The sequence below is a fragment of the Scomber scombrus genome, chromosome 11 (assembly GCF_963691925.1).
Source record: "Scomber scombrus chromosome 11, fScoSco1.1, whole genome shotgun sequence".
Taxonomy (NCBI): Eukaryota; Metazoa; Chordata; class Actinopteri; order Scombriformes; family Scombridae; genus Scomber; species Scomber scombrus.
This window is the reverse complement of record NC_084980.1, coordinates 10,723,394-10,736,636: the sequence shown is the minus strand read 5'-3', so window position 1 is coordinate 10,736,636 and position 13,243 is coordinate 10,723,394. Positions and strand designations below refer to the sequence as shown.

Genomic DNA, 13,243 nt, shown 5'->3' with positions numbered 1-13,243 from the left:
CGCTGAAACTGTTGGCAGCTTTGGCTTTGGAGTGTTGAAAAATGAACCACATACAGTAATTAACACAACAGTTGAAAATATCGGATTTTATTTATCCTTTAACAAAAAACAGGCTCAGAAGTTACACGTCGGCCTATATAATGATGTATAAAAATGTAATAAGAACACTCTCAAGGACAAAGCAGACATTACATGTATGATCTTTGGCTGCAGCAGCCTGCAGGAAGCCAGTGACAGCCACATGAAGGCTGAGACCTGGCTGAACAGAGGAGAGAAGCTTCAAATGCACTGACTACATCCTCAAAGAGATAGTGTAAAAAATAAGGTCTGTCCATTTTAAACATCTCCAAAAAGAGACACTAACCAATTATTTACCTCATGCAACATACAGCTTAGTTAGTTTTCCAGTGATTGTTTTCTGACTCAGTATAAACAAGCAAGTGTAGCAGTTAAATGGACTACAAATGATATGCTCATAGAGAAAAAAAAGAAAAAAATACATACATACATAATTGTGGCCCAACTTAATATGACAAATGTAGGACCTGATATAAAAATACTGACCAACAACATTTACTGAATAACTTACATCTAAACCTCCTGTTACGCTCCAAATGCTGGCCTATGCAATACAGTGAAGTATTTGGGCAATGGGCATATCCTGAGTGTGTGGACTACAAAAACTTGACTTTAAAATGTTTTTTCAAAAATCCCATTTTTTTTATGTCAATATCTAGTTGCACTTGTTGCACAAAAAAAACCAAAAGGCGCCTGAGTCAAAATCACCACAAAAACAATGCTGATGCTCCCCTTTTTAAAGCCATATGGTCCAATTACATGACTGAACATTTTTTCCAAGACTAACTTGCATAGGCAGCACAAACATTGCAAATATGGACTCTAGGTATGTGAACTGGGTATACAACAGTCATCTGATGCAGCACTTTATTTTTTGAATAACTAAAAACTTGACAGGTCCTTATAGTTTCAAAGATAAGTCATTTTTTTAAATCAATTTCAATCATAACCCTTTAAAGAATGTATAAACCAAGATGTCAAAGCTTCTTGAAAAAAAATCTTTACCATGACAACAAAATTTACTATATGTCGGAATAACAATCTTGGATCTCTTTTGAATCTCACTTGATTTAAACAAAGATTCAAACTGAATCTTGTATGAAAAATGCTGCCATAATCTCAGTTTTTCAGCTGACACAATCGCTTTTAGATGAGATGACAGGCTAACAATTTTATGTGCACTCCATAATTAAAAAAAGAAAATCAGGTAAGTGTATCCTGCTGAACAGAGAAGGGCATAATTAGGAAATAAAAGTAGAAAAGGTAATATTAAATGTAGTATAATTCTATATAAAATAATAAACATTTGCAGCAGCACATCTCTCGTTTTGAGCTCCTCCTGAACTGCTCACACATGAGCACTTTCCAAAACAGAACTGAAGGATATGTCTGCCAAAGGCAACAAGAGGCACTCACAGCTGGGACTAGAGAAGGAGGGGACACTAATATAAAAAAGGGACACGTTTTTATTTATCAAATATTGAAAGAAAATAGATGTTAACCAAACAGATGTGTCTTTACCCTGCATGATTGCAGTAGTAAAAATTAAGGAAAGCTCCTTTAAACAAAACTTCCCCTGTTTCTCTTATCCACCATGGTTCACAAATTCATACCCAACTGACTACATTCTGTTGAAAAACTTAGTTTCATACTTACCTGGTCTGACAATGAAAAGCATATCACTGGGTTAAAAATCGACCACAATAACGGTTGACTGAAAGCCTACAGGTGCAGTGCACTGATTGGTTATTTACCCCTGAATAAATGGGGGTTTCTGTAAACATTGAAAGCGGATCATGAAAGTTAAAAAGCAGGATAACACAAACATGGCTGTATGATGACAAAGCCTCATCTTCATCAATGAACTGTCATTTTTAAATCACATGAGGAAGGGACAAATGTTTAAATGAACATATATACCGACTGGACTGCACTGAACCGGTAGGCTTTGCAGTAAGCTTAACAGGCAAAACTTGCTCCTGCCTAAACTAAACAAAGGCATATATCAATTAATGCTCTGAATACAGGCTGTGTACACATGTCCTTCACACAGCCATACGCCCTCTTGTGTGGCGCTCGTTAAGTGATGACGACGACTGTGACAAGTCTAGGAGGCGGTGACTCCTTCCCATTCCACCAGGTACTGGACCTTGCCGTCCAGGGTCACCCGCCGAGCCAGGACTTTGTACTTTTCCCCACAAGCAAGCCTCCCTGCTGCTCCGAAATAGCTGCTGATGGAGCTCTTAAGGTGGGAGAGCTGACTGTTGGGGTCCATGCCATGAACTATGTCTGTGGAGTGCAGCCCCGGCAGAGCACTCAGCATCTCTGTGGCAGTGGGGTTTGGGTCTGCGTGTCTGGGAGGGGGGATCTCCGGGTTTGGGGGCTGCAGCGCCCGTCGTGGCCGCCCACGTTTCCTTTTTAAGGGTGGAGGGGAAACAGGCATGATGCAGGCTGTGGTGCGAGTCTTGCTGGAGCTACAGAGGCTGAGGGGTGTTTGATAGGAGAAGAAAACTGATGTTAATTCTGAGAAATTAAAATGAAAAACAGACATGGGATAAATGTCAGAGTGAGACACTGGTAAATGTCGTTGTGTAGCAGACATACCTGGACTGTCTTGAAATGCTAGTTGAGGTAGTTTCTGTGGTGCTCAGGGCTCCTATAGATTCCACATCTGAGGTTCGAGACGACAGTAAAGATCTGTCACTCCTGGCGTTGGAGATGTAATATAAAAAGAACAGAGGATAAAACATTAGACACACAAAAAGAAAACTGCTGCTAAAACTTAACAATTTTGATCTTAAATGTAGCATTTTATTCCATTTACAAGCAAATATCCCAAACATTATCTGGTTTCAGCTGATCAAAAATGTGATGCCGTGTAACATTTGTTCCATTTCACCTTGGGTTCTAGGAAACTGACATGTTTGACTATATTGTAAAAAAAAAAAATTTTAGAAAAAAAAAAATCTATAGATCATCCTTAATGAAAATAATTGTTAGTTACAGCTCTAATTGTACAGCGGCTTCACCTCCACACAATGGAAAACATTTTGCAGCACATTTGCTCACTTACTTGATGGAGGTTAAGTGATCCAAGGAGTGGGACTCTAGTGGTAGAGGCTTTCTTAGTTCCTGTCAACGACAAACACATTTTTAGTGTTTTTCAGTCCAGCAGGTTCTCGTTATCTCAGCAGAAATTACAACGGTAGTCTTCTCAAAATAATGGCTGTGTGCAAGCTGTGTCCTATACGTTATAATGCCAAAGTACCCACCCCTCTCGACAACTATGTACTCACCCAGCTTCCGCCCACTAAAAACATATATATATAGATGCGCGCGCGCACACGCACACGCACACACACACACACACACACACACACACCTGGGACAAAAGTTCACTGGAGCGTCGTGGTTTGGCCAGGGCCTCCAGAGAGCGAGTTCCTTGCTTCCTCTTTTTCTTCTTTGTCTTCTTCTCTGTGCCATTCGTTAAAGTACTGCAAGTTCTAGAGAAAAAATTACATTTCACAACAGTTTCACAAGTAAGGACAGTTAATAGTGCATTAATAACATCTCAACTGTTAAGCAGTCACACTCACTGAAACTAATTACAACTAACAGGACAGTATAAAAACACTGCTTGTGAGGCTCAGGTGGTCAAATGGTTAGGGCGCATGTCACATACGCAGCGGACCCCGCCGGAGGACCTTTGCTGCCTGTCACACCCCCTTCTCCCCCGTGATTTCCTGTCTCTCTACTGCTAATAAAGGTGTCTATGCCAGAAAAAATCTTTTAAAAAAAACAAAAAACACTGCTTGTTGAGGGTTTTGTTACGTTATCCCTGTCTTGACTAATTTTATAGCTGGGCCAGAAGTACAACAGTCCAACAAAAGCCTTTTGAAAAATACAAGAGTTTACAATAATCTGTACATATCAGGGATATGTACAGATTGAAGTGCCATTTAAAAAGGCTCTATTCATATTTAAAGCTAATGAGAACCTTGCTATAATTAAGATATGATTTACCACCAAGAAACACATCTCACATCTTACCTCATGCCTGCCAGGGCTTTGTTAGACTTGCATCCCTTGATCGTGATCTCATGTGAAGCCCGCTCCATCACTCTGCTGGTTGGCTCATCAGAGTTGGGAGGAGCAGGAGGGAAACGGATCCTCAGCCCAAACAGATGCTTCTTTTTCTTTACCTCCTTTCCTGACATAAACCTGGCAGTAAGGAAGAGAAAGGAGAGTAATGATGTGCAGAAACACCCAAGTGTACAAACATAGACAGTAGAAAAGTAAAAACAATTAAGAAAAAGACAGTTTCAGGGATTTCACACTAAACTAATAGAAGGAATAACTTACATGCTGCTGTTGTTGTTTAACGCCTCCAGGACATTTTCATATCGCTCTGATCTTGGAGTCTTGGCAAGCTGTGGACACAGGGGAGGAGAAGTAACCAGACAGGAAAGACAGATGATAAAAAAAATAAGTAAATGTTCGAAAAATGGTCCCAAAATTAAAAATAGAAAATAGAAAAATAGATTCAAAGTTCGATCTGGCAAGCCAGTGTAGATTAAGAGGAATTAACACTCTACAACAATGTGACCAATAAAAAAATCCTAAATGTGTGTGTGTCCAAAATTTAACAGCAGTGTATTACAAATGGAAGTTGATGACTAGTCTCTTTACCTCCCCCAGCTGCAGCATCTCCCATTTATCATTGATGTAAGTCATCAGGTCCATCTCAGAGTCAAAGTACTTCTTCTTGTGGATCACACTCAAGTTGTACAGGCTCAGGTGTGTGACATCCTCCCTGTAAAAGTTCAGTAAAATGTATGTTCTTTACTTAGTCTGGTCATATCAACAAAACCATGAGATCCACATGTTAAAACAGCACTTTTACTATAATTCTCTACCATTTAAGAGGCAGAATTATGTCTTAGATTACTTTTGAAAGAAGGGCAATTACACATTACAACAATGTTTTTTATTAAACAATATAATATTTTAAAGCAAAACTTTCCGTGTGAAAGTTGAACATACATTATTAGAGTCACTTACCATCTGAGAGGCAGTCGGCTGACATACTCTGGTCCACCATTGCAAACGGAACAAATAAACAGATAAAACCTAAAAGGCGAAGAAACAAGAGATGAAGTCAACTTGAAGAAGTCATATTTTGGGGCATAGGGTTTCATGGTTCCAGAAATTAAATGTGAGGACATGAAATGCAGCTTTACACAAGCAACTGTAAAAATGAATGTTTCTTGATATATGAAAACACAACATGAAAGTGAGGCAACACCACAACACAAAGCGCAGTACTTGTGTGGTTTCTTTAGCCGCAGTTCAATGGGAAGCTTTACCAATTTTCAACCAGCACTTCATTACAGTGAAGGGTTGTATATGCAAATGAACAATGTTACAATAACACCCACCAGCCATCCACAGCCACAGGTCATTAATAATCTCAAAGATAAAAACAGTTAAGAATAGTGGCATTAGCACCTATCTCCATAGAGCATGGGCATCTGTAAGCAATGAAGACAAGCCTCATGGAACCACTGCTGACACCTGTTACACTGCAGCATCTTCAGATACCAGCTAAAAAGAGAAAGAGACTGGTTAGATCTAATCAGGTTATATGATATTACAAATCTTAAAACATGGGAATGTAGTAAATTGTGCATTCAGATTCTTGAGTTTCATCTTTCATGCTTGGTGTTACTCACTCTCCTGGACCTCCACAGTAGCAGTAGCACTGCTGGATGTTAGTCTTGTGGCCTTGGTCCCACACCAGCTCGTTCAGGGTGTATGGGAGGGACAGGTGCAGCTCCATGTGTTGCTGATGATGCTCCTGTTGCAGAAAGGCTTTAGCATTCACTCCCCTCCTATGTGCACTGCCCCTCTATGAACCACACAGACAAAACACACACAAAGCATAATTACCACAAAATAAAGCTATGTAAACAGATCCATAGATTATCTTGTAAACAACTCTATAATCTCTTGTCTTCACCTACAGAACACTTTGCAATGTAAACATGCATTCATCTTAAAAAAAACCAAAAAAAACATTTTGGCCTAAGTTATTAGGCATTTATAGTATTTCAGACCTTGAGCTATACCTTAGATATAGCAGTGAGCTCACACTCTGAGCAAAGCCACTTTTCATCGGAGTCAATGACGGTGGCATCAATGATTGGGGAGTGGCATAGCTGATGGTAGCCTAAAGACAACAAACACATTTACATGCAGCTGCGACATTAATGAAGTAAGAAACTGACAGTCAAAAAGCTTCCTTCAGTGTTTGTTATAAACACATCATCAACAGTCCACAGTACCTTGTCCACACTTGTCACATATGACGATCTCATTGGGTTCGTCTGAAGTTTCATCCTGGCATATGGAGCATGCAATGTCATCGTCCTCATCATCCTCTTCATCTTCATCTCCTAAAATAGACAGATGAAGGCAAGGCAAAGAATCACTACCGTGATACAGGATATTTGTGAAGTAGTAAGAAGCACCTCAACCAGTGTTTCAACTCAGCAAGAATATTTCTTTGTAAGTGTTAACTTACAACTTACTTATGTCTGAGCAACCAACGCAGTTTCTGCAATTTTGAAAACACTTCCAATGGTGTAAGCCCCTAAAACCAAATTCCACATACCCCCATGATATTGGCCAAAAATTCAGAGTAAGATATCTCAAAACCTGAACAAAAAAACTAAACTATCTTTGTTAATCAAGACCACTAGGATGAATATATGCATTTTAAAGAGTAATAATACCAGGCTGTTGGTCTGTGGCATAAGCACTGCAAACATCACAAGCACATTTCTACATCAGTGCAGCAAAGTGGGAACCTCAACCACTAGAGGTCAGCAGAAGACACTTTAAACTGCTGTTTTTGTTTGTTTGTACAGTTGTGCAGAAAAATGTGAATCAGTTCACATGATTGAAAAATAAGTCCTAAAAAAATCTGTATGGTGGATTTTTTTTAATTGTTCACAAATCAGTTTAAACTTTGTTATAAAAAAAAAAAGGGATTTGGGTCAGACATCAATCAATTTGTATATCTCCACTACACTGATCTTCACACGTGGGTCTGTTCACTTCTGCTGCTGTATCAATGCCAGGCGGACTCTGCGGACAGTTAACTGTCAGTGAAAAGAGCAGAGAGATAAGTCTGGCAGAAGACAGACTGGGGCGTGGACACCACAATACTGATCCAGTCATTCAAGCTTAACATGAAAACTGTACATAATTTACAACGGGTCCAAAGTGCAAATGCTACCATGCAATAAGATAACATACATATCTTTATTCAATAGGAAGTAGGGCTGGGCGATATGGACAAAATCAATATCACGATATTTTAGACCAAATATCTCAATATCTATATTGCAATAATATTAGAGAGATGACTGTCACTAAATATTTATACTATGACATTTTTGATAAATAATCATCAGTAATGTGGATATATTGACAAAGTGGGTAAAAGGTACTTAACAGAACAGCTACAACAATTTGGTAAATTCAGAAAATTATATATTTTACTGTAATGCAGCATTTAAAACCAGGAAAAGACACCTGATGACATATGGCGATATTACGATATCCAAAATCTAAGACGATATCTAGTGTCATATCACGATATCGATATTATATCAATATATTGCCCAGCCCTAATAGGAAGCTCCAAATATTTCACAATCATGAAGTTGACAGAGCTTACCTGTCTGAATATCCTTCCAGAGAACCCAAGACTTTGAGCGATCTTCAAAAACAACAAAGCATCGCTGCTTGTCCCGATCTATCTGAAGGAGAAAACAAAAATAGATTTGTTTTCTTTGACACCACACTGTTTTTAAAAGTAGAAATGCACTGGCCATCTGCAGAAACAAGGAAGCAGCAGTTTATTAAATACTACCACAGTAATGTTAAATGTCGTAGGCCACGTCAAACTGAAATCTTTTGGTGATGTTTAGGCAATCTCACAAAAGGTTTAACTTAGAATTTCATGTCACATCACAATGTCCTTGGCAGTTTTGAAAGACAATCAAAATCAGATCATCATGTGTGCCAAATGGGGCTTAGGGCCCCATGGAGGCTTGGGCCGGCCCTGGTTGTATTTGACCATGCCAGTTATTATGGAAGTTGTCTTTCAAATTGTAGATAACTTGCAACCATGTTGGCAGCTAAATACAAAAAAATGTAGTTATGAAAACTTCAGTTTGGTTTCACATCAAATTGACTTGTACACATAGAACCCCAAACATCTTGGCATCTTGGTGTCTAAACTTTGAAAGCTTGTATCAAGAGGTGAAATGATCTCCTACACCACATGCAAGAACAAACCTAAAAAAAAGATAGGCTGTCTGTCTTAACATGCTGTATTACCAAATGAGAAGACATTTTATGCTGTTTCACCATCTCATTCTCATCAGAATTTGACACATTGCTAACACATCAGGTTACTGAACTGCTTGTCAAGTCTAGGAAAACATTGTCTGGAAAATCATTAGACCCCAGGGACCCCATAGATTTCACAAGCCTTTATATACTTAAGAATATGAAGAATTGTGAAATGTTTTCCACTCCCTTGCGGTGCCTTTAGTTAGGTGTGATTTGGTTAAAAAATTTGAGCTACCAATCACTGTTGGAGTTTTTTTTCTAAAATAGTCCCTATTCTAATTGAAATGTACAATGAAGTATTTGTCAAAGGCAGTCTTCCAGACTCTCACTCAAGCAACCATTTGTCTTATACTTCAAAAAGACAAAGACCCTCTTGACTGTGGGACAGTGTCCAATCAGCCTGTTAAAGGTTGATTCTGACGGGGGCTTTAAACAGTGGGTTAGGAGAGGGATCACGTCCTTTTGTTCCCTCATCTCAAACAGTAAATTTCAGAGTTATGAGTCAATTTCAGCCACATTTGGACTGGAGAAGCAGGACTTTCATAGATACCTGCAAGTCAGAGACTATTATAATAAAAAATTACAAATCAAGGAGGAGAAGGAATACAATTTAATTTCTATATTTCATGAGGCATATGAAAAGAAAGATAATAAAAAGTTGGTCTCAAGAATATACGTAAGTATACAAGCTTCTAAGAATCACTCTACGTTATCCATTAAACAAAAATGGGAGTAGGAGTCAGAAACACAAATATCAGAAGAGACCTGGATAGAAATATGTGAGACAAGCGACCACTGCAAATTCGAGATCTTTAAGAGAGTTCGGCTGGAAGAATGTAGTGAGATTTTTCATAACTCCTAAATTAACAGCACTACGAACAGGCACAAAGAGCCGAGGCTTTTGTTGGAGACAATGTGGAACCCCTATGGCTAACCATTTTCATGTTTTTTGGGCCTGTCCGAAAATCCAGTTATTTTGGAAGGAGGTGTCAACCGAGATAAATAAAATAATAGGGGTGGATTTAGATTTTTCGTTTGTTATTTTATATCTCGGTAAAATTCCAAAAACAGTCTTGCATAAGGACAGGTACTTGTTGAAGATTCTTCTGGCAAGTGGTAGGAAAGCCATAACCAGAAAGTGGTTGCAACTAGATCCTCCAACACTGATCCAGTGGCACGGGATCATTCACGAAATTTACTGTATGGAGAGACTCACTTTTGTTTTAAGACTTCAGTTGGAGAAGTGTATGGAACGCTGGGAAAAATGGATTGAATATGCACCTTGAATAGTGTGACATGTGACTATGATGTATGTGTGTGTATGTATGTGTAATAGAATATTTTGTTTTTAACTGTACCTCCCATGATGATCTCATGTTCTTTGTTCATGTACGTAGATAAATAAAAAATTAAAAAAAATATAATTTAAAAAAAAGGTTGATTCTGAAGTTCCAGACAAAATCTAGCAACACATCTCAATATAGTCCTCTCGTCAATTATATCCATTAATCAAACAGAATTTAATAAAAACATTTATTCTTCAATGTTCGACGATTATTTAATATCATATATAATCTCTCTGTCACCAATACCCTATAAGACCATTATACCCCTGGATGTGGAGAAAGTGTTTGACCGGGTGGAGAGGAAATACCTTTTTTAACCCTCTAAATTCAGCTTTGGCTCCAAATTCATTACTTGGATAAGACTTCTGTGCTCATCCCCTCGAGCCTCTGTCAGGACTAATAGCACTCAATAAGGATGTTTCCGTCTGCAACAGTTGCAAGGCCAGGTTGCCCTTTAAGTCCCCTATTGTTTGCCCTTGCCATAGAACCCCTTGCAATTGCACTTCCCTCCAACACCCTAATCAAAAGAGATAGTAACAGATATAGACACAAACACATATTGTTTTTATATGCAGATGATTTAGTGCTTTATGCCTCCGACTTTTCTGTTACTGCTGTCCTTGCCAATTACACATCCTTCAGTCACTTATCAGGGCGTAAACTGATTCTTGGTAAAAACTAACTAATGTTACTTAATGTGGCCACAAAAAGTTTCTCTTTACATAACATATATAACATAAAGTCATTTAAAACTGCACGCAACAGTTTTATTATCTCGGTGTACACAGATTTGAAAACCTTTTTCAGGCCAATTTTACTTCTCTTTTAACCCATACAAAGGAAGATTTGCAATGCTGGTTTTTGCTACATCTCGCTTAAGTTGCAAGAATTAATTCTATTAAAATGAATACACTCCCCAAATCCTTATCTCTTTGATAATCCCTCCAAGACATTTTTCAAAAAGGTCAACGGTTTAATTATACTTTTTATATGGGATAAAGAGACTCCTAGGATACGAAAACAGCTTTTGCAGAGGGCCAAACCAGATGGAGGTCTACCGCTACTAGATTTCAGGTTCTATTATTGGGTTGCTAATCTTAGGATCATTTAGTACTGGTTGCAGAGCAGAGATATATCCCCATTTGGCTAGAGATGAAGGCCAACTCCTCTATACCAGCATCACTGCCTGCGCTCACTCACTCCTCCATTACAGGCCTTTACTCCTCCTTCACCAAAAATATGTGTTAAAAATGAACTGAAGATCTGGAATCAATTTAAACACCACTTTGAGTTTTAGACACCCTTTTCTTCTGCTCCAGTAGCCTCAAACCCAGCCCCCAACCCCATCTATGGTTGATAGTGTTTTCTCAATGTGGTCTTGTCACGTTATTAAAAGATTAAGAGATCTCTATTAATACATTTATTACTTCTCAGCAATTATCAGTCAAATTTGTTCTCCTTTTTTGTGGGTTCTTACAGATCCGTAGTTACGTCCGCAGCATAGAACCCTGATTCCCCACCATTCCTTGACAAACAGTTTGACCCTTTTCTAACAACACTTCCTACTCTAAAAAAGTACCTTGAAAATAATCTTTAGACAAATTTGCTCTTTACAGACCAACTCATTGAATAATCAAAATTGGAAAATATTTGATTAACTATGGAAGGGGGCACTCAATAGAGTACACATGTCTTCTATTTGCGCTCAGCACAGCGTCATTCAATGTAAAACTACAACGTTTTTTTAGTTTTTTAAGTAGTGTTTTCCCTCAAACTAACCTTTGTGATCGTCCCCAAGTAGAACAAGCCATCTGACCACCGGGCCAAGACGTCCTGTCCCTCTGTGAACCTTTCAGACATGTCGTCCTCTCCATACTCCACCCTAGCAGAAAGGCTTGTGTGGGACAAGGAAAGAGCCTGCTGCTGCCGCTGGGGGTGGGCTCTCTGATGGACAGACAGGTGATCCACAACCCCTGAGTCTCTGGAAAACCGGGAGAAAGGGGAGTGGTGGAAAAGGGAGAGACATACATTTACCATAACGAATGAAATGAGAGGTGGCATGTCATTCTCTGCGCAATTATCAACTGCTGACAGTGTGTTTGGTGCTTCATTTTACAACCAATAACTATGTATGTATGTATGTCAGGAATAAAACAATACAAATGAAGCTACAAGACATAATGAGCATTTCGCAAAGGACTATGGTTTCTTTTTAAAGAAATATCTCAACACAATCATTTGGACCATTGGTGAAATTCCTTTTTGAATAGCCAATAGAAATGATTTGTAAACCTGTGTATTTCTACTGAAATATATGTATATCTTGTGTGATTAGAGAATATCTTACAATAAAATGACTGAACATGAGGCACATGCCATTTCCCCCCAAGTGGATACAGACAACAAGTGATTGTACTCCTAATTGGTGCTAATTGGTAATTAACCACAGGCATGCAGACAGCAAAATGGCTTCAGGGCAATGCTGGGTTTTTCAAAAAAACTATGTCGACACAGAAATATACGCAAAGTTTATTGTAATCCGTTTGTTTTTTTTACCACTTAACGTTGCATCTACGAGGAGAATTGACTGTGACAGTTGTTAATTTGACTTGAAAGTGTACTTTTAGGAGTGTAAATAACACTTAATATTTCTATATAGTGCTGCAGATATATGTTCAAGTCATGATAAAGATTGTATGTTTTTTTGTTTTTCTGCTCTTTTTGGACACTGTCCGTCAGTCCCAGACTCCCTTTGTTCGAAAACTGGGCGATTATGGCCAACCAGCCTCTGAAAAAACTGATAGACGAGCAGCATGAAATAACACACTGAGCCAATGTGTTGTGTGTGAATTAGCGAGCAGCAAGGGCCTGTTAGCTAGTTAGCTACTTGTTACTAAGTGTTAGCATGAATAACCCACATGCAGAGCAGTAACCCCGGCCAGGTCGCTGACCGTCGGACCCCCCCTCTCATACACGATGACAACAATACCTCATTCGGTCACCTCCGCTTCTACAGATTTAAAACACGACAAAAATAACAGGATATGAGTGACCCCGCTGTTATCCCGCTTCTTCTGCGGCGGGATTTATTTCATGAAAAGTATGTCGCGGGAACTTGTGGGGCTTCTTGCGCCTTCTTCAGAAGATAACAAACGGCTCGTTTTCCCCAAGCACGTTCGCCATTTTGGTTTCCCGCTGATGACCGGGGAGTGCATTGTGGGAAGCTGCCTGTTTCTGCTGGCTTCATCTTTTTTTCAAACATTTGAAATAGTAGGCAGGACTTTCACTAAACATACCCGCCTCTTAAAGAAGCACAAGATGTCGTCTTTAGTCGGACACAGCACATTTGTTTTACTGCTTGTTTTATTACTTCTTTTGTCGGTGCTGATACAACA

The 13,243-nt window shown here is 38.9% G+C and overlaps 1 protein-coding gene across 2 annotated transcripts; it reads right to left on the bottom strand.

The window, feature by feature from the left end:
- Nucleotides 1–78: 78 nt before the first annotated feature.
- mtf2 (metal response element binding transcription factor 2) lies at nt 79–13,080 on the bottom strand. 2 transcript variants are annotated; one of them, XM_062429304.1, is made up of 15 exons: nt 12,838–13,080; nt 11,628–11,829; nt 7,823–7,904; nt 6,423–6,533; nt 6,207–6,307; nt 5,811–5,986; nt 5,587–5,682; nt 5,140–5,208; nt 4,768–4,891; nt 4,441–4,508; nt 4,129–4,299; nt 3,461–3,581; nt 3,152–3,210; nt 2,683–2,784; nt 79–2,561 (listed from the first exon to the last, which is right to left on the bottom strand). In XM_062429304.1, exons 1-15 carry the CDS (start codon nt 12,840–12,842, stop codon nt 2,186–2,188), a joined length of 1,863 nt encoding a protein of 620 aa, XP_062285288.1. In that variant the 5' UTR covers nt 12,843–13,080; the 3' UTR covers nt 79–2,185. The 2 variants fall into 2 exon arrangements, with proteins under 2 accessions (XP_062285288.1, XP_062285287.1); XM_062429303.1 differs by lacking the exon at nt 12,838–13,080 and having other exon boundaries at nt 11,628–12,242.
- Between the last annotated feature and the right edge of the window lie 163 nt (nt 13,081–13,243).

Bases quoted from the DNA above. Each gene is read 5' to 3' on its own strand.
- mtf2 (XM_062429303.1), bottom strand. From the start codon at position 11,909: ATGCCACCTCTCATTTCATTCGTTATGGTAAATGTATGTCTCTCCCTT. The intron at 4,892-5,139 runs GTAAGTGACTCT...GAACTTTTACAG, and splicing joins AGCCGACTGCCTCTCAGATG to GGAGGATGTCACACACCTGA. The intron at 4,509-4,767 runs GTAAAGAGACTA...CTGTGTCCACAG, and splicing joins AGATGCTGCAGCTGGGGGAG to CTTGCCAAGACTCCAAGATC.